Source organism: Fusarium keratoplasticum, chromosome 8 (genome assembly GCF_025433545.1).
Source record: "Fusarium keratoplasticum isolate Fu6.1 chromosome 8, whole genome shotgun sequence".
NCBI classification, from domain to species: Eukaryota; Fungi; Ascomycota; class Sordariomycetes; order Hypocreales; family Nectriaceae; genus Fusarium; species Fusarium keratoplasticum.
In genome coordinates this window covers 1,872,567-1,897,089 of record NC_070536.1, presented here as the reverse complement: position 1 = coordinate 1,897,089, position 24,523 = coordinate 1,872,567, and the positions used below count along the sequence as shown (strand labels likewise).

General features: G+C 54.2%; 7 protein-coding genes across 7 annotated transcripts; 2 read left to right on the top strand and 5 right to left on the bottom strand.

Annotated features, from left to right (window-relative positions):
* Positions 1 to 409: 409 nt before the first annotated feature.
* On the bottom strand, positions 410 to 1,075 carry NCS57_01041000 (CTP-transf-like domain-containing protein; the record flags this gene model as incomplete). Its single annotated transcript, XM_053060156.1, has 3 exons — positions 410 to 494; positions 544 to 659; positions 719 to 1,075. The coding sequence occupies 3 exons, from the start codon at positions 1,073 to 1,075 to the stop codon at positions 410 to 412; spliced, it is 558 nt and encodes a 185-aa protein (XP_052910550.1).
* Positions 1,076 to 2,574: 1,499 nt separating this feature from the next.
* NCS57_01040900 (uncharacterized protein) lies at positions 2,575 to 3,495 on the bottom strand (the record flags this gene model as incomplete). The annotated part of the gene is made up of 2 exons (XM_053060155.1): positions 2,986 to 3,495; positions 2,575 to 2,922 (listed from the first exon to the last, which is right to left on the bottom strand). Exons 1-2 carry the CDS (start codon positions 3,337 to 3,339, stop codon positions 2,575 to 2,577), a joined length of 702 nt encoding a protein of 233 aa, XP_052910549.1. The 5' UTR covers positions 3,340 to 3,495.
* A 4,197-nt stretch (positions 3,496 to 7,692) lies between these two features.
* On the top strand, positions 7,693 to 8,496 carry NCS57_01040800 (2EXR domain-containing protein; the record flags this gene model as incomplete). The annotated part of the gene is made up of 2 exons (XM_053060154.1): positions 7,693 to 7,740; positions 7,807 to 8,496. The coding sequence occupies 2 exons, from the start codon at positions 7,693 to 7,695 to the stop codon at positions 8,494 to 8,496; spliced, it is 738 nt and encodes a 245-aa protein (XP_052910548.1).
* An 889-nt stretch (positions 8,497 to 9,385) lies between these two features.
* On the bottom strand, positions 9,386 to 11,797 carry NCS57_01040700 (uncharacterized protein; the record flags this gene model as incomplete). Its single annotated transcript, XM_053060153.1, has 1 exon — positions 9,386 to 11,797. One exon carries the CDS (start codon positions 11,795 to 11,797, stop codon positions 9,386 to 9,388), a length of 2,412 nt encoding a protein of 803 aa, XP_052910547.1.
* Positions 11,798 to 13,424: 1,627 nt separating this feature from the next.
* Positions 13,425 to 15,081, top strand: NCS57_01040600 (3-phytase; the record flags this gene model as incomplete). The annotated part of the gene is made up of 2 exons (XM_053060152.1): positions 13,425 to 14,885; positions 14,968 to 15,081. The coding sequence occupies 2 exons, from the start codon at positions 13,425 to 13,427 to the stop codon at positions 15,079 to 15,081; spliced, it is 1,575 nt and encodes a 524-aa protein (XP_052910546.1).
* A 682-nt stretch (positions 15,082 to 15,763) lies between these two features.
* NCS57_01040500 (uncharacterized protein) lies at positions 15,764 to 18,127 on the bottom strand (the record flags this gene model as incomplete). The annotated part of the gene is made up of 1 exon (XM_053060151.1): positions 15,764 to 18,127. The coding sequence occupies one exon, from the start codon at positions 18,125 to 18,127 to the stop codon at positions 15,764 to 15,766; it is 2,364 nt and encodes a 787-aa protein (XP_052910545.1).
* A 4,783-nt stretch (positions 18,128 to 22,910) lies between these two features.
* NCS57_01040400 (HTH CENPB-type domain-containing protein) lies at positions 22,911 to 23,222 on the bottom strand (the record flags this gene model as incomplete). The annotated part of the gene is made up of 1 exon (XM_053060150.1): positions 22,911 to 23,222. One exon carries the CDS (start codon positions 23,220 to 23,222, stop codon positions 22,911 to 22,913), a length of 312 nt encoding a protein of 103 aa, XP_052910544.1.
* Between the last annotated feature and the right edge of the window lie 1,301 nt (positions 23,223 to 24,523).

Below are 24,523 nucleotides of genomic sequence, written 5' to 3'. Positions count from 1 at the left end.
CGTCATCCGAATGCGAGGCACTCGTTAGGGGCATCCAGATTGTCGGAATGCATGCCTCACAGCGTGGCTCCGCGGGCGTGAGCTTGGGTCTTGGGCCTTGGGTCTTGTGGGCGCGCTAGGCATGACCGAGTCAAGTTTCAGGCGTGTATTTGTTTTGTTTGCTCCAACCCATTGCTTGCTTGTCTCGGGCCCAGCTTGCAGGTCAGCGCGCAGGACTTTGGGATTTGTTGATTACTGATTCTGGAATATGACCTGTCAAGAAGGGCAATAGGCCTAGACCTTGTCAGTTCAAGAGTCGAGACCCGGTCAAGTTCTATGCCAGCCATATTCCTACCCCCTCCCCCCTGTAGAGTCTAAATGCTTAGCTTTCACCTTGGCGGGCTTGGAAACAGCCCTTTATCAACGGGGCCTATCTATCTTGCAGGTCGTCGAGGCTGGAGCCGCGATATAGGTTATGTCTGTAAATGTAGTCCCTGACTTTACTGTTGGGGATCCTGTGTACGACGTCAGAGCAAGTTGGAGTTGTCCAGAGGTTGAACCAACATGTCATTCAGACTCGGGCTACTTCGATCCCCATCCGGCTGTTGATCGGGCCTCTTCACCTCGTCTTGCTTCAATAGCAAGCGGGTCTTGGTGCTGCTAATATCTTCGGTGACATGCTGCATCTTTCTAAGTCCAGCCACCGAAACCGTGGCACATGTAGTTGCAAAAGACATACCTTGCGAAGGATGTGTATGTTATGTCTCCACTGCTTGAGGCTTGCCAAAGCCGGTTCGGTCTCAGTTCCCCGGCGCTCCAAGGCGAAAAGGCCGTATCTGCCGAGAATATGGTCAAGATCGCGCTTCTCCCAAACGCCAGGCGTGGACATGGTCTGAACCAGATCGAGACCAGCCAAGAGGACGATTTTGGCACGTCTCTTGGTTCCGTCGTCACAGTCGATGCCTCCCATGACCTCGTTGATCTCGTGGTCAACATGATCTAGCACTTGAGCAGTTGGGATAGTAGTTGAACTCTCAGCCTCCCAGGGATCGACTGTTAGCCAATCGTACTCATCCTCTGCAGCGAGCTTGCACATCTCGACACGATGATGGGCGGGAGCCAACCCCTGTTTCTATGGGAAAGGTAAGCGCGGCAGCCTAAGGTTATCAATTAGATGTACCTTGTAACCGTCAGATACTAGAGAGGGCGTTAGTTGACGAATGGGTCTACACGTGGGGATAATGCAACCTACCAGGACTGAGAACCCCCCCTACGACTCCGAATCCTGTCAGGCGTTAGTAGTGAGAAACTATTTGCGACATTAAGAATGGGCTTCCCCGCTGATGTTGCATAGTCTCGAGCTACTACGGCAACGCGTTAGTAATTACCGGGAGTGGCATCTTGTTTGGTGATAGCGCACTATCAAACATCTCTAGATGTGCTGTAATAGATGTTAGCCTTGTCTCCATTTACCTAGCTAGGTTGTCGACCGGATAGGACGGAATAGATGGACATAAAGGGCCATGCCTTTGGTGATTGGGGAAACTATAGCCGTTAGCCTACGGGGGAGGATAAGAAGAACAAGTTGACCAACATGAGCCGCATGCCAGCAGTACCAGCGGTACCTGATCCTTTGGACATTTTGTGAGCCCTAGTGAATGGTGTCAGCTCTTCAATGTCTGTAGAACCTCAGATGCCATCATTCATACGGTCAGAAGGAAACTTGTAACCAGAAGGCGTATGACCGTATGCCATGTTGATTATCGTGGATGATGTGGCGATGGCAGGTGATGAGTCCAGCCGTCAAGCCCGGAAAGATGAGCTGTCGTTTTATCGCAATAAGCCACAGTCTGAGTTTGGGGAATGTGTCAGCTTGTGTTGCGAATCAAGATACGCATGCAAAACTCTGTGAACAGATCTCCGGATCCGGATAATTAAAAATGTGTCGCCAGAGAAACGATTACTTGGACGTCTATAATAGAATAGATGGATATCTACAGACCGGATTAGAGAATCTAGTAGCTTGGAGATCAACGCAAGGATCTAAAGCTTAATGGGCACCAAAGGTTGAGGCCTGTATCCGTACAGCCACAGCCTCTGCACCGAAGCAAACCTTCTATGGGCTCAGCTAAATGTGTCCATGGTTCGGGACTTTTACCCATGTGCTCTCACTGTGAGTGTGAATATTTCCGGCGTCAACAAGCTCCTTGCAACCCTTTCCGGCCAATCATGACACGCACAAGAGGGTTTCTGTGTTTTCATGCCTCGCAAGCGGAGCCAATGGATCTCGCAAGTATGTCCGTTAAGAGAAACCTACAAGATCCACATTGCCCTGGCCAACATCACATCTCGCATTTCACTCATCCTGAAAGCAGTTCAAGTTCGGGTCGTGCAGGTCTCGTCAATTATTAAGGAACGCCAATAAAGCAGCATAAAATAGCCCAAGAGTCGAGACCGACCCCTGGCCTCCACATCTCCCCTCACACCCCTCCCCCCTTCTCCAAAGAAGTCCCTCTTTTCATTCTGCACACGCCACCGGCAGCCAAGGTGATGGGTGACCTCGACCCGGGCCTTTGGAACCCGTACCCGAGAGTTCTAAGACAACGCCGGGCTTCCCGCCTTGCGTCCGGGCCCACGTGCGGTCAGGTCGAGCTGTCTCCGTAGCATGAATTGATACGCCGACAACCCCAGGATTATGACCTCGACGGGCACCAGCATCACCGAGAGGGCCACGCCAGCCCGGCTTTGCTTGCAGAGCGTGTCAAAGTGTGGCTGCGTCGTCATTGCGACGTTCTCCCACCGGCAAGACCAGCTTTGCAAGGTGTCAGCCTTCGTGGACGCGTTTACCGCATAAAAGAATGACATGGAAATGATTGCAGCGATCAGAGCCACCATTGGTGGCCCGAATGCAAGAGTCATTTCGACCCCAGTCTTGTTGCGCATCTTTTTCATCACCACCGTTAGTCCCGAGACGAAAAAGCAAGCAGATGGGGATCGGTGCCTTACAGTTGGGACTTTGCTGGCGACTAGTGAGAGGGCATTAGCCACCATCACCACGGCGCTACAGACCACCAGGGCCACCGTAGGGCGCAGGTCAAAGTTGGCCGGCCACAGGGGGAGCAGGAAATCGCCGGGGACATGCGTGGCGTTGTAGACGGCAATGGAATCTGCCGAGACACCCAGGATGGTGATGCCGGCGGCGAGCCCAAGAACTGTCAGGCCCAGCCTCGCGCTGTCGGTCAGGCGGAACATGCGAGACTTGGACTCGAACTGGGCATCGTCCATGTCGGCGTCGAAATTGGAGGCGGCCGAGATCTCCGTCTTGGAGCCCGTCGAGATGTGGCTAAGGGTAGGATCCATTGCCACTAGATCGACTAGAGGGACTGTTTGAGGAAAGGTGCTGGAAACAAGACGACGAGGAAAAAGAAAACCCGAGACCCGCCCGAGGGAAGAGACAAGAAGGAGACGAAAGGAAAAAGAAAAGGAAACCAGGGCGTAAACTAACCACAGGGAGACTGCCGAGTTGTTGACAGAGGAGGAGGAGTCAGTTCGTGGGGATCAAAGATACAGATATATACACATCTGGGGAACCATCAATTACCGCTCTCTCACAAGATCCGGCGCTCTCTAAGCGATGAACACCAGCACTATGACGTCCTCAACACCAATGGGATCGAGCAGAGCATGGTGATAGCACTGAAGCGCCCATGCGAGCAATGCAGGCTAGGCGCGCTGACCGGCAGTATGTGTGTCCTAAATTGACTGCAACCTCCCGTTCCGTTTAAGTGAGAGATTAGCATCGAACCGTGTTGCGGGATTGGCTGGGCGATCAGCGTTCACAGTCGGTGCGATTGTGAGGGTGTTTGCCGTGGGCGCTTAGAGCAGACATTGCCCAATCAGAGGCAGCCAAGATGGTTGGCACCGGCAACTGTTTCAGTCCTTGTCAACCGTTGGCGCGAGCGGCTATGTGCGTCCGTTGTGAAGAGGAACAGGGAGATGGCCAACTAGCGGCCATTGGAGTTAATCCGTCCATTGAAGGCGTCGACGGCCGTCCACAGCGTCGTAGTTGCATTGCATAGGAGGTTTCTCGTGTGAGTGGAGCGTCACGAAATGGCTCCTCTGCAAGTTGAAGTTGAAAGCGGACCCTTGAACCGATAGTCACATGGCTGGGCACATGACCCAGTATGGAAAAGACAAGCCACAGGTGGCAGCCACACCTTGGCAGCTTGCTTGCCAACGCACGCCCCATGGCCCGTCTTTCAATTCAAGGGAAGCCGCAGTGTGGACCCCGAAAATCTTCGGCCAGGGCATCTTTTCCCAGCGACGAGCATCGCAATGAATCAATCAAGTCTCGATGCAACGTCCTTTCTTTCAGCTCTGCGGATACAATCCTCTTTACGGGACAGGGGGCCTGCCACCCAAGAGTCTTTATGCAGCAAGTATCCGAGATGAGGCCTGCCGGCTTGCTTTTGCCAGGTAATAACGATGCTGCCTCTGCTGCGTATCAATCCTCATGATGCCTTGCCTTTGGGAGCCTTGCTTGTCGCATGAACCCTACCTGGGCACATTGATGCGGCCGTCTAACAATACCTATTTCTATACAGACTACCGACACAGTCATGCGGCGCAGCAGCAAGGATCGAGGAGTCGAGCCGGCAGAAAAAGCACAGATGGATACCAGCAGCCGTTTCACGATGGCTGCGCTCAAAACATGATCAATGGGCACCACCGATGTTGATGTTGGCACAAGTTTGACGTTTGGCATGTGCCAAGATGGTCAAGCTTGGCCTGAGCTTTGGAGCTTGTTGATGAGAAAAGAGGTCGCTCGCTGTGAGGCGCCACGGATGATCGACGGTGCTAGTGTCTTCGCCGGTTATGGTTAGACGCCCAGACCAACCAGGACAAGGACAAGGACATGGACATGGACAATGAACTGGGAGCAGCATCCAGGAACCCAGCATCTGGGCGAGGGCTGTTGACGTTCGCTGATCAGTAATCGGAATTCAGGGTATCCGTGACACAGCAGCAGGGGCAATGGCAGAGCTGAAGATTCGGAATCCTACAGCCGGCAATGGAACCGGCACTTTGATGCGTCTTTGGAGAAGCAAGCAAAGGCAACCCGAGACCGACTGGATCCGATCATGATACCTCGAGTCTGATAATCATTGGCGGACTGAGAACGACCGAACACTGCGTCAAGAGAGGCCCTCTGAGCCCCGACCTGTTACACATTGAAGACCCAAGAAGGCTCCATGCAGATCAGATGCAGCTTTCATCAACTCCATGCTCGAATCCTCCAGCGCCCCACCTCTCTCAACGCGGACTCTAACCTTTAGCTCCAGGCCAAACCGAGAACAGGATGACTTGGGGGCGCCAAATTATGGGGATTTGGCGTCTCTGCCCGCAGCAACCGGAGACAACAAGCAGAGCAGAGGCAACGACACAGGCAGCCTAATGCAATCTTGATGTCCTGCAGATGTCTGCAACCAGGACGTGAATGGATGTTAATTACGGATGCGTCCCGGGTTGATGGCGATTTTCGCCTCACCTCTTGATCTCTGGACGAATAGAGTTCTCCTAGCCCGCTGTTGTGATCCTTCAATGGCCCCGACCGCTGGTGATGCTCCGCGACTGGCATGGTTGGAGTTGAGTCCTTTGGGCCCTGATGCTCGAGAGTTGACAAATAGATGACAGATTACAGTTGACGATTGGGCCTGGAGCAGCGAACGGCATGTGGATAGGATACTCATCAGTCAAACGTTCCGCACCGGCGAGGGCGAAGAGGGCGAGAACAAAGGAAGCAAGGCCATTTGCGGATCGATGTACCCCTTGGTGTGCCGGGGCGCCAAAACAGCCAGATTGGGACAAGACAGATGTCGCATTGAGATCGGAATAGCATCCCCTGTGAGATCATGTGCGTATGGGGGTTGGGCAAAAGGCCATGACGACACACGATGAGCAATACGTAGCCCGAGGAGAAGCTCCAAAGACTTGGATCAACGGCGACAGCGCCATCCGCGCCATCCAGCTGGGTACGATGCGCCCAAGGTCGACAAGGGCGGGCTGCGAAGATTTTTTTCTTTCCTTTTTTTCATGTTGACCAACAACATGTTGAATCGACGGTTCAAGGGCGAAGAGAACCGTTCATAAGTGGTATAGGGCAGGGATCCAGGACCCTTGTCCCTGGAGAAATGTGATTTCTTCGCGGGATATCTGGAGGCCAAGACGAGCTGGGGCGAACACACAAGACGATTGGTCAACAAATGTTCACATTTCTGCACACTTCGGCCTGTTGACATCCGTACGAGAAAGAAAAAAGCATCTTGATGAGAGGGGTGAACGTTTTCGGAAACCTCGTCGTCGTCGTTTCCTTTGCACCCCAGGGTTCGTTTGAATCGAGGGTCTCCCGCACAGTCCACAGCAAGATCAGTTCTCCTCGAGGCCCGCCGCGGGCTCGGCTCGGGCGCGGATCAAGCGAGCGAGACACGGGGGATGACACAAAGCGGATAACTAACTATGTAAGTGACAGGAGTTATCAAAGACTGTGGCTGCCATGCATTCGGCATGGCATGGGATGGCATGGGGCACGACGGGGAGAGAACCCCTTGGTTCATGATCCATGATCCATGACCAATAGCCGGTGACACCGGGGACTAAGGTCCATGGTCCTTGAGGAGTTCAGTTCAGATTCGAATCCCATCCCATGGGAAGAAGCCTTTTGCGCGTTGGGCTGTCAGCCACAGACGAACATGAGCAAGGGTCTCGTCGGACTCTGGGACTGGTTCTAGGCTGAGAGCGGTTTAACAGTGCGATAACACGCCTGGACCCCCGGCTCTCCGGACCCAAGCAGTCGGTTCTCGTGTCTGGTGTGTGTGCCTGGCGTTGGGTGGGATTGCGGCTTTCCAGCTGACAGCCTCGGGCAAGGTTGATGGGAGCAAGGGTGTCGGGGCTGAGGGGAAGACATGGAAATCTCTGCAGCTGCAGCTGGACTGCACTGGACGGCGCAGCACACACTTGATATTATTGTGATTGATTCCTTCTGGCAGGCAGATGAAAGCTGTTGTCATCGAGTCTGGAACCCCTCGACACTCCAGACTGGGTACTTCCCCCGGCAACTTACACATCCACGCCTGGGGCTGGGCTGGGCTGGGCTGGATGGACTGCCTTGGACTGGGGGGGCCGTCGGGCTTTGGCTTGGGGGCTTGGGGCTAAAGGGGGGGGCTTTTTTGGGTCCGTCCTTGAGCCTTTGCCGACGGGTCAATTGTCATGGGCATGGGTAGGCATGGACATGGATGAGCAGGGACATGGACATGGTCAAGGTCATGGTCATGGGCGTGGGCGTGAGTGTGAGCGATGCTCGAGCACTCCCTCGAGTCCCTCCATCGTCATTCACGCCCTCATCCGTCCATTGTTTGATTGATTATATTAGTACAGCATCCTCGGTCAGCCCTGCTCTGTCTGCCCCTCCTTGTCTCGATCTCTCCTCATCTTGTCCGACTTGTTCTTTGACGCCAGTACCTTTGACATTGGTACTCCGTCATTGGCGTTATTGTACATCACACGCGACTTTACATACAGCATCACGATACCACACTCTTCAGCATTTGCGCTCGACGATTTACTTCTCAACCGACTACAGCTCGGGCTTCAATTGACGCGGGCATCGTCACTTCTTAATACTCGGTTGCGTAACCCAATCAACACACATCAAACATGTCTTTCAATACAACGTTTCCTCCATCTCAACCGGCCGACGCCTTTGTAAGTCATCCATCCACCTCACCGGCGCAACAACACCGAATACTGACCTCGGCCTTTCTCACGCAGCATTATTTCTGCAGGCTTCCCACAGAACTCCGACTCAAGATTTGGAACTACAATCTCCCCCAGACACGTCTCGTCCCTGTAAGATGCGGATCTTCATGGCCCGGCTGCTCAGATTCGCTCTCATGGACAGGGTGCACATCGCCCGCGCCCATCCCCGCCAACCTCCACGCTTGCGCCGAGTCTCGCGCCGAGGCCCTGAAGCACTACCAGCTTGAGTTTGGCTTTGCTCGCGGTCCCGGTCAGGTCTTTTTCAACCCTCAATACGATATTCTCTACTTTGGTCCTCGCGATGGCTACATGGCCGCCGACTCTCAGTTCCAGACTTGCATGTCAATGTGCGACCCTGCTGAGCTCGCCGCCGTCCGTCGCCTCGCCATCAACGACGCCCTCTTCTGGATTGACACTACATACCGCTCCATGACTGCTGCCAGTCTCACCGTCGAGTTGCTCCGTCGCATCCAGGCCCGTATGCCCGGTCTCGAGGAGATAATATTCGTGCCCCGCGCCGAGGAGTCTCCCGATTCTGCCTCATATGTCGAGCCTACCATGGTTTACGTTCGCATGGCCCGCCAGATTCAGACTGCGCTCGCGACGCTCTGCGAACAAACTCCTGGCTGGAAGCCGCCTTGCTGGAGGATTCTGCCGCTGAGCGCGTTCCCGCAACCTTACCAGACCATTGGCGCGGCCTGAACGGAGTGCAGGTGCAAGATAAGTCACATATTCGTACAGAGCGCCAGACACATGTGGCGTTCTTCATGGCACATATTCCAAGGACGTTGCCCTTGACCATGTTTTGGACAAGAGCCTGCCGTTGCTATTATGCATTGTACGGCCAACGCACCCTTGGATACTGAGTGACGGCGCCATGCACTTATACCCTCTCACACACGGCTTCCCGCCCAGGAAGAGGCGGATCATCAGTCGTTCTCGCATGTCATATGCGCATCCATGGCATCTACTTGCCATGTCCAACCACGGCGTCGCTCTTAATAACAAAATATCAGCATTTCTCTGCCTCTGGGTACATACGAGGCCATCCTAGACGGGAGCAACAGACCCGCACGCAACCGCGATCTCTACGCGAAAAAACGAATGCACATCTTTCGCCCTGGCCAGGGCTGCATCATGAGGGAAGCCCATGGCAGAGGGCTTGTAGCATAGAGGTTGGCCGTGTAAGAGGCCCGAGGCGTTTCCGGAGTTCTTGAGATTTGGCTTGTCTTGGCTTGGGTTTGGGGGGCTGACAACTGGAGAGACTGCCTTCTGACTACATGTCACTGTGTAAAGATACTTGTACAAAAGCTATGCTACAGAGCTATGAGGCTACCTGACGCCGATCCGATAATGCATGTATAACGGACGGATATACCGTTTTTGTTTCCGCATTCTGTCATTCATTCATTCATTCTTCATGCCTGCCTCTTCCTTCCCCTCACCTAGTGACATCCACACCCATACAACGCCTCGCATACTCAAAGACCGGCAAGGGGGGACCAGTAAATCTCATCCCATCCCATCTCATCTCACTCATCTCGCCTATACCGTATCTCCATGCGGAGCACATGCATCGCACCGTGCTGTGTTACCCCGACTCGGCCGCAACCTGCTGCCTTACCACCTCGTTGGCCCCATCACTGCCTACCCCCAACCCTATGCCCTTCCGGCGACCCCTGACCAGCGCCTCGAGGGCCCGCCCCACGGCCGGCAAGTCGCCGAGCATGGTGATGTGGCCACGTTCTGTGCAGACCCGACCACCGCGAACGACCGAATAGCCGTCCGGAAGCATGGCCTCCTTGGCTAGAACGACGCCGTCACCCGGCCGGAATAGGAGATCGTCATAGGCGTCCAAGCAGGGGATGGCATCGCGGCTGGTGACTTGAGCGGCGTACACAGTGGGTATGCTCTTGCCATATAACACGGCATGCGGAGGATATGCGTTGACTTCCTGGTGCGATGGCGAATGCGCGAGCTCGGAACGGAACTTGCGGATCATCTTCAGGGTTCGGGTTAGGTACTCGAGGTAGCGCTGGCGCTCGGGGTCTGAGGGTAGCGGTTCATCTACGTGTGCGCCGCTTCCGTCGAGTTGGGGTGCGATAGGGTTGCGGTCTCGGGCAATTGTCGAAGGAGAAGGGGGCTGCTTCTCACTCTTGCTATCGGAGCGGGTGCGTAGCGAGTTCGGGAGGAAGGACGACAGCGACGACGAGTGTGGGCGGTTGTAGGGAGGAAGAGCTGGTTGCATACACGGGCTAAGATGCCACTTGATCCATTCCTGCGGGTCGTAAAAGTCGATTGGGTACTCTTCACCAGTCGTCTTGTTCACAAAACAGAATCCGTCCTCTGGTAGGAAGACAAACGAAGTTCTCATGCTGAAGTTGACGCTGGCGGTGAGGAGCTTTTCATTCAGGAGCACCACATCACCGTGACGCAGGGGGTTCAGGATGTTGATACAACGTTGTGGCGTTCCGCAGTATAAAACCCCTGAGAAGAGATCCGGACGCTGGTTAACGGCGTGCCGTGTTATGAGACCACCCAAGCTGTGGGAAATAACGAGGGCCCCTCGGGACTCGGTTGGAGTTCCTGGCCGATTTGAAGGCAACTTTTGAAGGTATTCTTGCAGCTTCCGAGACAATAACGGCGGGCTTAGTCTCCAGTCGTAACCGTAGTCCCATATGCGTAGCTTTCCCGTTCTGGCGTTATCGCAAGAGCGCAGTTTCTTGATAAACTTGCGAGAAATGTCGACGGGCCCAATGTGTTTCAACATTCCGTCAGGTTTGATAGTTTCCTCCATTCTCTCCTCGTCTTTATCTTCTAAGCCTACTTCCAAGTTGACCTTTCGCATATTGAGGCCGAGCTTCACAGGTGCCCAGACCTGTTGGTGAGGCGCCTCGGCTGACCGTAGGATAGACCCTCGATAACCACCCATGATGACGACATCACCAGTGAGGCCTTCCAGGACCCGATCAAGAATGGCTGACCCGTCTTTGGAGGAGGTGCTGGTTTCTTTGGAAAGGCGGCCGTGAGTTCCATGAGCGTCGGAAGAGTCGACTGCACTGAGAGACAGTGTCGATCTTCTTGCTTGGTTATAAAGCTTGGGGAGACTGGGCATCTTGAAATTGGGCACATCAGGAAGGCTGTCCTTTAACGCCATGAATCGAATATTGACCATTTCGCGGACATCCTGGAAGCTTTCATCGTCGCCTAGAGAGGAAGTTCGGGATAGGCTGTGGTAAAGGAGACTGTCATCAGAAGTTACTCGGCGTAGAGCCTTAGGGCGCGATGGAGACACTGCAGGCGGAGCCAACCCCCGGCCCTGATGCGGAGAAGGCCTTGGTCTCGTTTGCGAGAGAGGGGATGAATTGGGAGGAACTCGAGGTGATTGGAGGCGGCCTGGGATATTCGAATTGTCTGTGTTGACCTTGTCGTTGGAGTTGGAGAAGAACGAAGTGGGCATAGAAGGTAACAAATGAGTTGGCGGGCTGAGGGAGGGCAGGGCCTTCTGGAGCCTCCTCAATGCCTCTTGTCCTGTCGACCTCGATCGGTTTCGGGCTGGGCTTAGAGCACTTCCCAACACGCTCCCGGACGCTCTGTTTGAAGAACTCTTGACCGGGGATGGTCTTGGCTGGGATTGCCACGGTGAAGGTAGAGGATAGCTTGACGACTGGCCAGTCGGCAGTTGCTTTGAGGAGCTGGGCGGAGGGATAGAATGTGGTATTTGAGGTAATGTCTCAGGCGAAGATGAGAGCTCAGGACTTGTGTCGCCGTTTCCATCGGCAGGACCACGAAACAAAGTTCCTCCACTCTTGTCCAATGCCAGGGCTTTTTCGATTGTCGGTGTATTTTGTGAAGTCAAATGCCTGGCAACTGCGCTCAGGGCTGGTTGTAGGATAGCCTCAGCCTCATCCTGGTTACGGATAATCGAGTCATCATCTTGAATGTCCAGAGCGTCCAAAGCCTGAGTGTTAGGGACAGGCTCGGTCGGGGAACACGTAGCCATGGTTCATTGAGTCCGAATTGGCGCAGGTCCTCAAGTCTCAACCAAGGTACAGTTAATGTCGGGTCACAATTAAACGGCAGGCTGCAGAAAGGGCCGAAGATAGTCCAAGGGCAATCCGTTGAGCGAGGATGCCACAAGTTGTACTTGGATGAGAAGAACAAAAGAAGAGGAAGAGGGGACTAGCAGAGGTAAAGAAGAATCGCCAGACATGGCCCTCTCTTCCTCGGCCAAAAACACGGTGGATCTCGTCGAGTCTGCCCGATTTAAGACGCAAAGCTTGTGAATGGTAAGGGTTTGGGCGGCTGTGTAGGCCTGTCCGGAACGTCCGGGCGTGGATGGATCCGGGGCCAATGGTTGGTGTTTGGTGTGTCTCTGTCGTTATCGTGAGGGTGTGTCGTGGGGGAAAGGATTCTGGGCTGAAGAGGAGAAAGGAACAGTTGGGAGATTTGGACACTGTCCTTTTCAGAAACCAGGGGGCTGCGAGCTGGCAATTATCAGCCTTGATCATCACTGAATTGATGAGGTCATGGTGTAAGCGACGGGGCCAGCGGAACGGGGAGTTCGGCACCAATTGGGGTCCGAGAGGCGTCTGGGGAATCGGCGCTTGGCATCCGGAGGTGCTGGATGGCCCCGTTAAAAGGCAGTGCGCGACGATCCATCGCCTGTAGTACAGTGCAGAAGCAGAGTTGCTGCCGTTGAAGCTGGCGATATCAAGGTTTCAAGGATAAGCAAGCGTGACCGTGGTGTGCGATACAGATTTCCCCGTACCCATGGAAGGGTTGGTGCCTTCCCTTCCCTGTCAGCGGCTTGTCGGAGCCGTTGCGCTGGGAAGTCTTGGAACCTAAGCAATTGGGCAAGTATGAAGGCATGTCAGCTCCCATTCAGGAAGGAGCCATGCGACCAAGGGGTTCAGGCCTGGGCAGGAGAGAGACATGTGATTATGGGGCCTCAAATTCGTGGACCCTTACGAGGCCCCCATCTCCATCTTTCATGACCAAGAGAATGGTCAATAACGGGCCTGGCCTCGTACAATGGTTGCGAATCTATCACGAGAATACGATGGGCGAGTGCTACAGTACAGTACAGTACCTGTGACAACTTCCCAGAAACAAGCCCCTTGCAGGTTGGAGAATTAGCAACTGCATCAACTCCCAACGCCTAGCGAATAACGGTCTCTCCACTGCCAATCACTCCGCCCTGCTCACTTCAGCTCTCCCTCCTCTGACCAACCATTGACGTCGAGTAACATTCAGCCTCATAGGTCATGGCCCTGTCTGTCTGCCCAAAAAAGAAGTCACCAGCCACCCGTCGCCCTTGATCGATGGTTGATCGGTGATGGATCGGTGAAGTGATCCCCGACGTCATCCCAATCCAACCTCCCGCCGACTCCTCCCCCACGGCATCGTCTCCATCGGCCCCGGTTACCGGCCCCGACACGGTCCGGATCCTTACAGTGACTGACCGCCCGTCGTCACATCATGACCCCTTTCTCACCGATTTCGCTGTCAATGGGTCCGTAACCAGTCGTTCGGTTGAGCATCATTTCCCCCGTCAACGCCTACCTGTTCGCCAACATAAAAGCGCCGACATCGTTCAGACAGGTCAGTGAAGTACCCGCGTATCCATCATGTCGACACTCCAACCTCGACCTCCCTACTCGGACGAGGAGCTCAACACCCTCTATCCTCCCGAGCTGCGCCTCCAGCTCGTCCAGATTCTGCTTCGCCATGGTGAGCGCACGCCGATCAACGCCCGCTTTCACTCTACCGGCCTTCCTCCCTTCTGGCCCTATTGCTCTGCCGCTCGCCGTCTGACGAGCGCTATTCTTGACCCCTCCGCCGCCACTTCCGGTGCCGAGCCTGCCGACAACCCGGGCCTCACTGCTCTGGAGTGGAAGCGCCGCCTCGAGACCTTTGGACCCGATGATATCCCTGTGATAGCATCCGGCCGCAACGGCGAGCTCGATGCTATCTGCGACATGGGCATGCTGACCGATCGCGGACGCGAGACTACCTATGCCCTAGGCCAGCGCCTCCGCCATCTCTATGTCGACCGGCTTCATTTCCTCCCTGATACCCTCGCTGCCGATGCCGATACTTCCTCTATCTACCTCCGGACAACTCCCGTGCCTCGTGCTCTTGAATCCCTCCAGCAAGCCTTCTATGGCCTCTACCCACCCTCTGCCCGCGCGGCCGGCCTACATCCCCCCACCATCCTTACCCGATCACCCGCCGACGAGACTCTCTTCCCTAACGATGGCAATTGTCGGCGTTTCGCCGCTCTGGCCCGCGCCTTTGCCAAGCGGGCAGCGGAGCGCTGGAACGACTCGGAAGAGATGGCCTACTTGACCAAGCGCATCGGCCGCTGGATGCCCGAAGACTGCGTCGCTGTGGACTCTCGTCCGCGTCTCAGCGGCATCATGGACACCATTAATGCTACCAAGGCTCATGGCCCAGCTACACGCCTGCCTGACGAATTCTACGACCCAGAAGTCAAGCGCATCATTGAAAAGATCGGCGTGGAGGAGTGGTATGCCGGCTATAAGGAGAGCCAGGAGTATCGTACCTTGGGCATCGGGGGCCTTCTTGGTGACGTTGTCGCTCGAATGGTCGGAAGTACTGAGCACTCTGCCGCTGATGGTCAGTATGAGGTGGCTACGAGTAAAGCGGCTGCTTCCACCACACTCCCGCCTATTCGTTTCGGCCTCAGTGGCTGCCATGATACCACCCTCGCCGCTACACTCTCTAGCTTGGGAGCCTTCAATGAGGAGGCCTGGCCCCCATTTACGAGCCACATTGCCATTGAGTTGTTCCGCCATGTCGATCAAGGCGCAACTCCACCGCCAGTAACCCCGAAGCCAAGCGGCGGGTTTCTATCCCTCTTCGGCTGGGGTAGTAAACAAACCTCAAATGCTGGCACTCCGCCACCAGGTATCGGGCGCAAGAAGACCCCTGACTTGAGCGACGATGAAAAGAAACGACTGGAAGGCTACTACGTCCGTCTCCGCTACAATGATCGCCCAGTCGCTATCCCTGGCTGCAAACCTGCCGGCAAGCATTTCGATGGGGACGAGTCCTTCTGCACTTTGGTGAGTTGTCTCATGCCTCATCTGGCTCACGATTGAGCATAACTATGGCGTACATGTTGCTTACGTTACAACTCTTACACAGGAAGCCTTCAAGGCTATTGTTGACAAGTTCACCCCTATTGACTGGAAGAATCAGTGTCGCTCCAATCTTAAGGAGCCCACGTTCCCACCCAAGCCAGAGCCTGCGGGATATTAAACATAAACCTTTACAGTACAAAGAAAGAGCAAGCCAGCTATCGAGCTAGATCATTGTGTCGGTTCAACTTAGGAGTTAGGGTGTTGGTGAACTAGACAAAAATGTGGGTTTTATCCGTGGGTGGAGTGGGTTGGTCGAGTTGTAGGGCAAACTGGGACGAGCTCTTCGAGCCCCTTTCGATAACTCGACGATGAGCATGAAGTCAGCTTGCATCAGTTACATCATATGCACGAGGATAAGAGACGATGATATAAATGACCATATCCTGATCTGCGTTCAAGACTGTAGTAGTGCCTAACCTGACCAAATACTCCATAATAGACATAAACGCAGGTGATATATCCTCTCATCCATCCCAAGCTGAATCTTATCCAGCACCTTCCATCCACGTCTCATCTCAACCATCCATGTGCACCCCCTCTTCTACAAGGGGAGTATTAGCCACAAGTGTCTTCTCTTCTGAACGCTCTCTTCTCGCGGTGAGCGCAACACCAGGAAACAATGACGAATCCGTCCAAAGGGGTAAATTATCAAGAAAAAGGGAAATCAAAGAATGAAGGTGTGTAAAGCCCAAGCAAAAAGGACAGGACGCACCAAGTGTGCGTCAATTACAACGTTTAAGCAAGTTTTCGTTCATTCTCGCCTGCGCAGAGATTGAATGTGTAAAGATGCACAAGCGTCATTAGTTGGCAACCTCCTCCTCAACCCATCCGTTCAGACCTCCTTGGATGGCAAGGCCAAATCCAGAGCCCATGCCGCCAAAGCTGGCCTGGTAGTGGTGACCACGTCGCTCATTCTCAGCGCCAGGCATGCCGTTGGGGCTGTTGCCGCCATTCTCAAACCCGGGAGCAAGCACCGGAAGGCTGACTGCCCGGTTGTGTTGGCCGCGAGGGCCAGGAGCCAGCATGCCGCCAATGGTTGTAGCACCAGAGGTAGCACCGTTGGCAGGGTAGCCGTTGGAGATGCTTGCCGACTGGCCGTGGCCCGAGATGGGGACCTGCTGGGGAACATCGAGGCCTAGCTCACCAGGCGATGGCTGTGCTGTGCCAAACAGGGCACTCTGCTGAGCAGCAATCTGTTGTTGTTGGTGTTGCTGCTGCTGCTGAGCTTGTTGAGACACTTGGTTGAGATACATGGTCAGGGGGTTGTTGTTGGCATTGAAGAGAGTGGCAGATTGCTGAGGAGTGTTGCCATTTGTGGGAGAGCCGCTGTTCTGAGATCCGTTAGGAGGGGGAGAGGAGACGCCATCTCCGCGAGGGGACTGAGACTGCTGCATTTGACGGGGTGGGTTGCCACAACGGTCCTTTCCAAAGTTGACCTTGAACTTCTTGTACTCCTCCCTTCCTCGGATGGCCTCGATAGCCTTGATGGCGTTGGCAATGTTGGTGAAGTTGACAAATGCGCAGCTCTTCTCACGCAGAGTGTTGACAAGCTCGATCTCGCCATACTCGGAAAAGTCCTGTCGCAGGCGCTCCTCAGTCCAGGTCTCGTCAAGGTTGCCAATGTACACGTTTCGCGAAGCACCACCGCTGACGGCAAGGGCAATGGCCGGAGGGAGAGCACCCGAGTGCTTGCCCCAGCCGATCTTGAGGCGTCGGTTGTGAATCATGAGGCCCTGAAGGTTGCTGAGGGCGTAGAAGGAGGCAGCAGCGGTGGGGTCGATGAAGGTCACGAAGCAGATGTGCTTATCGGGGATGTAGCGGATATGGTGGAGCAGACCACCCCTGACCACATTGCAAATCTCCTCAATGGTCGTCTCAGGGTGAATGTTGCCGAGGTAGATGGTTCGGTTGCCAAGGTTGTTGATGCCTCCAGCAGTGGTGGCGACGGCGGCGGCAGCAACAGACTGCTGAGCAAGGGCGTTCGAGATCAGGTCACGGTCAGCACCAGTAAGCATGTGGGCGTAGCCGGGAGCAATGCCCAGGTACTGAGCCGCATTTTGCTGCTGTGTCTTGGAAACATAGGCACAGCGGTCCTTGCCATAGTAGACGCGACGAGGGGCCTGCCACTTGGGCTCCTGAGGGAGCTGAGAGACGGCCTTGATGGCATTGGCGATCGAGAGGTAATGGACAAAGGCGATGTTCTTCTCACGGACGACCTTGATGGTGTCAATGGCGCCAAACTTGCCAAGATCCTCACGCAGTTCCTCATCGGACACCTCCTCGGGCAGGTTACCCAGGTACACGTTTCGAGAGGCACCCGACTGCTGGACAGCCAGAGCAACCGAGGTAGGCACCTGGGAAGGCTTGCCCCAACCAACCTTGATATCCTGACCCTTGATGCAGAGCTTTTTCAAGATGGCATCAGAGTGGAAGTGGGTAGCAGAGCTAGCGTCCAGGAACGAGATGAAGGCACAGTTCTTGTCGGGCAGGAGGCGGACCGACTCGATCTGGCCGCTGCGCACGTGGCCAAGAATCTCCTCAGCACTTGTGTCAGGGGGGATGTTGCCCAAGTAAACAGTTCGGCTGGTTCCAGTGACAACGCCGGATCCCATCGAGACGGGCGACGTGGGAGGGAGAGGAGCCTGCATGCTGAAGCCGCCAGTAGGGGACTGGGGCGGATAGAACTGAGGAGCGCCGTAGGTAGAAGGAGAAACAATACCCTGGTAAGACTGAGGCGAGATGGTCTGCTGAACGGGGCTAGAGACGCCATTCTGCTGCTGGTTGTTTCCCTGCTGGGGCTGGAAACCAGGAAGACTCTGGAATTGAGGGCTGGCGAAGGCAGCGGGGGTGCCAGGCTGGAAGGGGCTTCCGAGCAACAGCTGCGAGGGCAGAAGAGGAGTGAACTGCATGTCAAATGCAGTTCCCGGGGTGGCCATGTCCACTCCATTGTTGGAGGGCTGCTGGGTCATGGGCTGAGGCTGCGTGTTGATGGCGGGGATATTGCCTCGTCGCGGGTGTCGTTCGGCAAAGCCCGAGATGTTGGAGTTGAAGGCGCCATGGGAGAAGCCAGTGTCGCTGTTGGAGGGCTTGGAGGCGTGGCCGAAGCGGTTGGCAGGCCCGCCGTTGGGGGCGCCCTGGCCAACGGGTCCGTTGAGATCTTGCATACCGAGCAGATGAGGGGGGACGAGCGAGTCCCGCCCGACGTGCGACAGAACAGCCGTTTTGAAGATTGGAACGTGCCCGAGTGAGGCACGGAGCGAGCTGCGAAGTTGGGAGGATCGTCCGGCTGAACGGTTCAGACGGTCCGAGGCTCGGTGTCACTGGCTGCTTAGCAGTATCTGGTCTTCAGGGGGAAGTGATCTCGGCTAAGCTGCTTGGAACGGCTTATGGGTCTCGGGAGCAAAGGAGAAGCAAGCAATTGGGTTGTGCAGAATGAAGCTGATCAAGTCGAGAATTATCAAGCGCGTCGGCGTATCCAAAGGCGAACAGGACGAAGCAGCTTTCGAAGTCAAAGGGTCGTTCCAGGAAGCGACCGTCTAGTATATATCGGTATCGAATATGAAGAACTTCGGCCGGGTCGTGGGAGAACCGTGAGGCGAGGCTGAAGGATCAAAAATAGGTAATCGGTGGTAAGAGCGAGTGTATCGAAGAGTCGAACGAGAAACGCAAAGCACGAGAGTGCGTGGGCTAGGATGACATCCAGGGGAAAGTCGAGTAGTAGATCAAAGTATTAATAAAGCAGTACGGTCAGAACGAGCGTCGACGAAGTCGAAAAGTAGGGTCTCAAGAGAAGGAAGAGAGACGACGCTGCATCTGATGAGGAACAGCGAGTACCCCAGAGGATGAGTCTAGCGACGAGAGAAGAAAAAGGGACAAGAGTCGGCGTCGGTGAGTAGACGACACGAATGTGGAGGGAACGAAGAGTCAAGAGAGAGAGAGAAGGGGACGGATTGGGATGTCGTCCACCTTGACTTCCAAGATCGGGGCACCAGGGGACCAGGGGACCAGGGGACGGACCACAGGGGGTGAGCCTCAGGCCGACAGGCGAGCAACGGTAGGAAATAATGCAAGGTAATAAGGCCCAAATGAAAAAAGAGGCGCCAGGGAGGGAGAGGAAAAGGCCAGAAGACCAGGTGGGTAGGGAATGAGGTGGAGGAGGGCGGTGGGTGGGTGGAGGTGGAAGAGAAGGGATATGAAATGAAGAGAGAAGAGAAGCAGAGAATCGAGGCAGAAAGGAAGAGAAGAGGAAGGGCGGTAAAGAGAGAGCTGGAACACTGAGAGAAAAAGAACAGAAGGAAGCTGCAGCTACGGATGGATCAAAGAAAAGGAGGAGACCAAGCAAGAGCAGCAGCAACGAATGCAACAATGATGCGGCTACCAACCAGCAAGAGGCGACATGAAGAAAGAATCGTGTCCTGGCCGCAGCCCAGCGCAGGCACTGACAGCAGCAACAGCAGGGCCCCCCAGGATCCAGGAGGCGCTTCAGGAGCGCAGCCAGAGACGGCCACGCCCACACACAAACGAACGGTCGAGGCTAAAGAAGCTATCGACTAGGACCCAGAAGGCTAGAGGCCAGAGGTCAGAGGCTGGAGCCACAGCCAGAACCGGAGCCCAGGTGGCGACGACGAGCCGGGAGCGCCAGGGACTGGGCGGCAGGGATTGGTCGGCTCGTGCCAGCATCGCCCAGGGGTGAGAATGAATGGATGGGAGAGTGTGAGCGACAGTCAATAGACCCAGCTGGTCGACGGTGAATGGTGGCAGCGTGCCTCTGGTGGAGACGGCCACCACGAGCTCTGGGGGAGCATGAGCTAGGCCTTAGCCAGGGGGACGACGGCGACCCAGGGGCTACAGGAGACTCCAGAAGGGCTAAGGAGGGCCATTGCCCAAAGGGGGTGAGGGATGGAATTGGCTGCTCCGATAGTTTAATGAGAACGACAGGGATGGCCGCCGTTGTCTCTGGCCATGCCTGGGCGTGCCGTCTCACGACGGGGAGCCTTGAGCGCACAGCACACGACACTGCACGGAAAATCATGGGAATTGGGGAAGACGTCGACTGAGTACCGGATAGGATAGTACCGTGTTTCCGTCGTATCTGATGCTCTGGCCGTCTGGATCTGATGGATGAAAGAGCCCCTTGAGCCCATGTGGATGTTTCGTTGCTCCCACGTCGGGGCGTTCGCTGGTGGTGCCACCCCTGCCAAACATTGCATTCATTGTCCTGACCTGACAGAAACCCTCACCCTCACCTCCCTGCCTGTCAGTCAATGTTGGCTTTATTAGACGTGCCGGTAGAATACCACGCGACTAGGAGTAGCATCTCATGGGGCCATAGACAGAGAAAGGGATGAAGTGCGATCGATTGATTGCTCGATTCCCTAGTCGTCGTTCGGATATGTGTATGTACGGACGGATATGAAATCTCCGACCATGGGAGCACACATAATTTAAGGTAATATCCAGATTGAAATTGGACCCGATGATGGTTGAACTTTCAAGTTGCGTGTCGTATCGTGTCGTGTTGGGTTGTGCCTGCATGTTACCACAAACTGCACCTCAGCGGGCAGGTACTTTGCACAAGGCCTAGCAGAAGGAAGGAGCACTGGAGGCACCAAACTCACCGACCAGCTCGTTCGAGCCTGGACCATCCGACGCCTCTAACCTCGATCCAAAACCTTGCACTAGCATCAGCATCTGGTTGATTCATCTTATTGTCGTGATATTCATCATGCCCCTTGCTTCTTCTTGGAAGCTTCCTTCCACGGCGCGGCGCTTCCCCTGCCTAGCCGGCTGGCCTGCATTTTCTGGACCCCTAAATTATGGCGGGGGCCTGTGTCTGTCTGTGTCTGACGGTGGTCCTCCCAGCTTCTTCGCGCTAAACTTGCTCAAAGAGTCAATACACCCGCGTCCTTTGAAACGCTCACTCGGCCCCTCTCTCATTGAGCAAGTATTCACTCTCTCATTCACTCACCAACACTGGACCAAGGTGACTCCGTGTCCAACGGCGCCGTTATGTCTTCTGCAGCCGCAGCAAGAGGCCAAGACGATTCACCGTTGTTGTGTCACCCACCCAGCAAAACTGGCGTCCAAGACGCCCCTCCACGGCGGCTACTTGGCCTGCAACTGACAAGGGACATCCCTTTGTTCGACGTCAACATTTGCTCTGGCTGACGGCAAAAAGCCTCTCGTCTGTCCTTCCCCGTATGTACTTGCAGCCCTAGTCACCATGAAACACGCCCAAGGGGCCAGTCTTGGGGCATCCCCAAACACCATCGCCTTCAGACAGATGGGATCCGATACTATTTTCGGAAGCGTCTCAGGCGTCTCGTAAACGCGCCACCCGCCTCATGCACCTTCAACTGAACCTTCTTGGTTCGCACCAAGAAGACTCTATCCAGACTTGGACCTACCAACATCCACATACCAAAAACGTTCATGTCCCACAGTCCAACGCTTAGAAGTTGCCGACTTGATACCCGCAGCCACACGGGTTCCATATCTGATCCCACATCCCGCGATACGCCTTGACCAGTTTGTCGGCAGGCTCTAAGCCCCACCACCCAGAAACCGCCCACACCCAGAAACCGCCCATCATCACGAACATCGCTCATTTGAAGCATCAATTTTAACATCAATTTTAACAACATAACAACATCATGAGAATATTAAATCTGGCATCCCCGTAATCTCTAATTGCCACTCATGAAATAGATCTGCTTTTTTCCACTTCCTGACTTTTTCTGATGTCTCCCTCGGCTTCAGAAGCTTTAACATCTCCTGACGGGCCTTATCAATGTCAGGAACCTTTACAAAGCATACATTGGGATCAAAGGGAAGTTTCTTTCTCCTCTTGGGCTTCATTTCCTCCCTTTCTTGCCTGAAGAGTATTAATTCCTATTCCTGACTCGCCAATGTGATATTTTTGCGGTCCATATCCTTAGCAATTTTCCCCATAAAGAGTCGTATCGTACCATCGAGCTTTGACGCCGATGGGATACACTCAAGTGAAGCCCGAAGCTCTCATGATAATGTAGGGGTCTTAAAAAGACAAGGGGATGGCGAACGGGCCCTCTTTGGCGGTGTTTTTGGGGTCTCTGGCAATGCGGTTGTCATGGGGTTCATCAGGGGCTTTGCCACTGATACCGGCCAAAGTCCAGAGGCCTTCTAACCTGCAAGGATGTTCTTAGACGTCATCCCTGCTTTCCTTGCTTCGTAATAATATCGTAGGAATGTGTATTTGCTGATGGGGGTGTGTGCTTAGATCGAGGAAAGCGAGGATATAAGACGACGATAATGCTGTTTGATGGGGCCAAAGACTGCAAGGTCAAGAGGCTGAAGAATATGGGAAGAATGCGGTATAAGGTAAAGGATATATATATCGTTCTAGAAGTATTTAAATATGAACTCGTTAGTAATATGATTGCCGTGGCCGTCGATAATAAGTAGTCTCTTATCTCCCTTCTTTGCTGGCTTCGTCTGTGGGATAAAGATCTTCTTGAGCCATAGCGTCGCAATCTGGTTATTAGTCTAGCCCTTTTGACTATATGTAAAGTCCTAATCCTTTAGGAAGTCAAGGAAATGAGGGTCTTCTGGAAACTAAGACTGTTGAACTATCTGACCTTTATATATGACGAGTGGTGTCAGCGCTTTTCCTATGGCCGAGATATACTCAATGATTGTAGTCCAGTCTGTTGAGCCGGGGTTCTGAACGATCGTACGGGACTTCTCAGCCCTTCCTAGGACAAGGCTATTATATCCAAGTCCCTCCATAATGCCTATTTCGTCCATATTATGATGATTTTCCTGCTTGATTTCCTTGACGATTGGTATAGCGAGATGAGTGAAGAAACCCTTGATATTTTGAACAATTGCTCCATTAAATCGAGCTAAATCAAGTCTCTGACCTCGTAATATCTTCACACCTTCGTTACGGCGCAAAAAACCGTCCATCTAGTAAACCCCAATAGGTTCCTCATTGCCGTTGAGTCGGGCGATACGCCCTGCAAAGTTGATAACCTGGGCGTGACTCGGTGCGAAGCCTAGGTCGTCTTGGGCTATGATCCAAGCAGCGAGGTGCTTTTCCTGCTCTGCTGAGAGCTTCTGGAAGTGTTCATGACTCGAATCGTGACTTTGAGCGCCGGAAATGCGGCCACGGAGGGTTGAGACTGGTATGCCATGTCGCCCGGCAGCAGTCCGCACGGGCACGCCTTCGCGGACTTCCTGGAGCGCATTTTGGATGTCGATTTCGGTATATTCTGGCATGAGGATTCCAAAAATATAAGAATTATCGCGATAGCTTTAATATTGCATGAGAAATCGCGGTCTGAAGATAATTGAAGATTGACGCGTTGGTGGGGAAAAGGTGAGCGGTTTCTGGGTGTGGGCGGTTTCTGGGTGGTGGGGCTTAGTGTACTGTACCAAGACCGTCGGCTATTAATCCCTGTCATAGACGGAGCAGTCCCTCTCTGTCGTTGTCCATTGCCCAATCACCACGGAGAGCTGCTTTCCGTAGCGCGAGTGCGTCTCGAGGGCCTATCAGTTTCTCCGACTTACGACTTGGTCCAGCAACAGAGTATAGGAGAAGATCACACAGCAGCTCACAAAAGTCGTCCGCGGATGCCGTCGTCTCATAATGCCCTCATATTTCACTCGCACCGGAGCACAGTCTTCCCCATGACACTTCAAGACAACCCACAGGCCACCTTCTGGTCCAGGAACTGCCAATGACTTGATTCCTCCCGATTGTTCATCTCAAACCGCTTCATCCTCCAACCACGGGCCAGTTCCCTTACCCCCGCTAAAACACACATATCCCTTCAATCAGATGTTGCAGCCCGTAGCTAAGTGGCGTGCGAACCGGGCCTCCTCCACTTCCAGGCCTTTTCTTTGACGACAGACCTAGTTGATCTGGTGCAGCACGATCTGACAAACATGCACTCGAGACTCTTGGCTATGTCGGAACAAGGTCCGATATCCCTGAGGCTGATCGTCTTTGACCTCTGCATCCCGTGGCCTCTCTCTGTCAAATACTGGGTCCAAAAAAAAAAAAAAAAAAGCTCAAGTTCGCTTCGTCACCTGAAACGACCTTCAAGTTAAGACCTGGACTGGAATATCCCGTATGGGTCAAGCAATGCGTTTTTGTTTTTAGAAGCCTTTTGTTTAGGCTATTTTCACCATCGGCAAACCATCATATCTGACTCTTGGCCCTCCTTGCTTTCATTAAGTTATGTCATGGCCTGGACACATCCTTTCACCCCTATCGCAGCGTCCAATGGCCCATAAGCGGGGGAGCAATCTGTTGGTGGATGTCTAAGCGAGCAACTCGTCAAGTCCAGAGCTGTCATAGCTCAGAAGTCCGGGCCAGATAGGCATTCTCGTCATGGTATCGAGGCAAAGTGGCACCTTGTAAGGTCCAAGCCTAGATCAGGCCAGAGAAGACAGCCTCAATGAACTTACATCCACCAGATGCTGTGCATACCGTGCGGCAGAAGGACAAATCGCCCTTGGACAGTTGATACCATTTCCAAGTTGTCTTCGAGGCAGTGTCTCGCTATCTCCCTAGA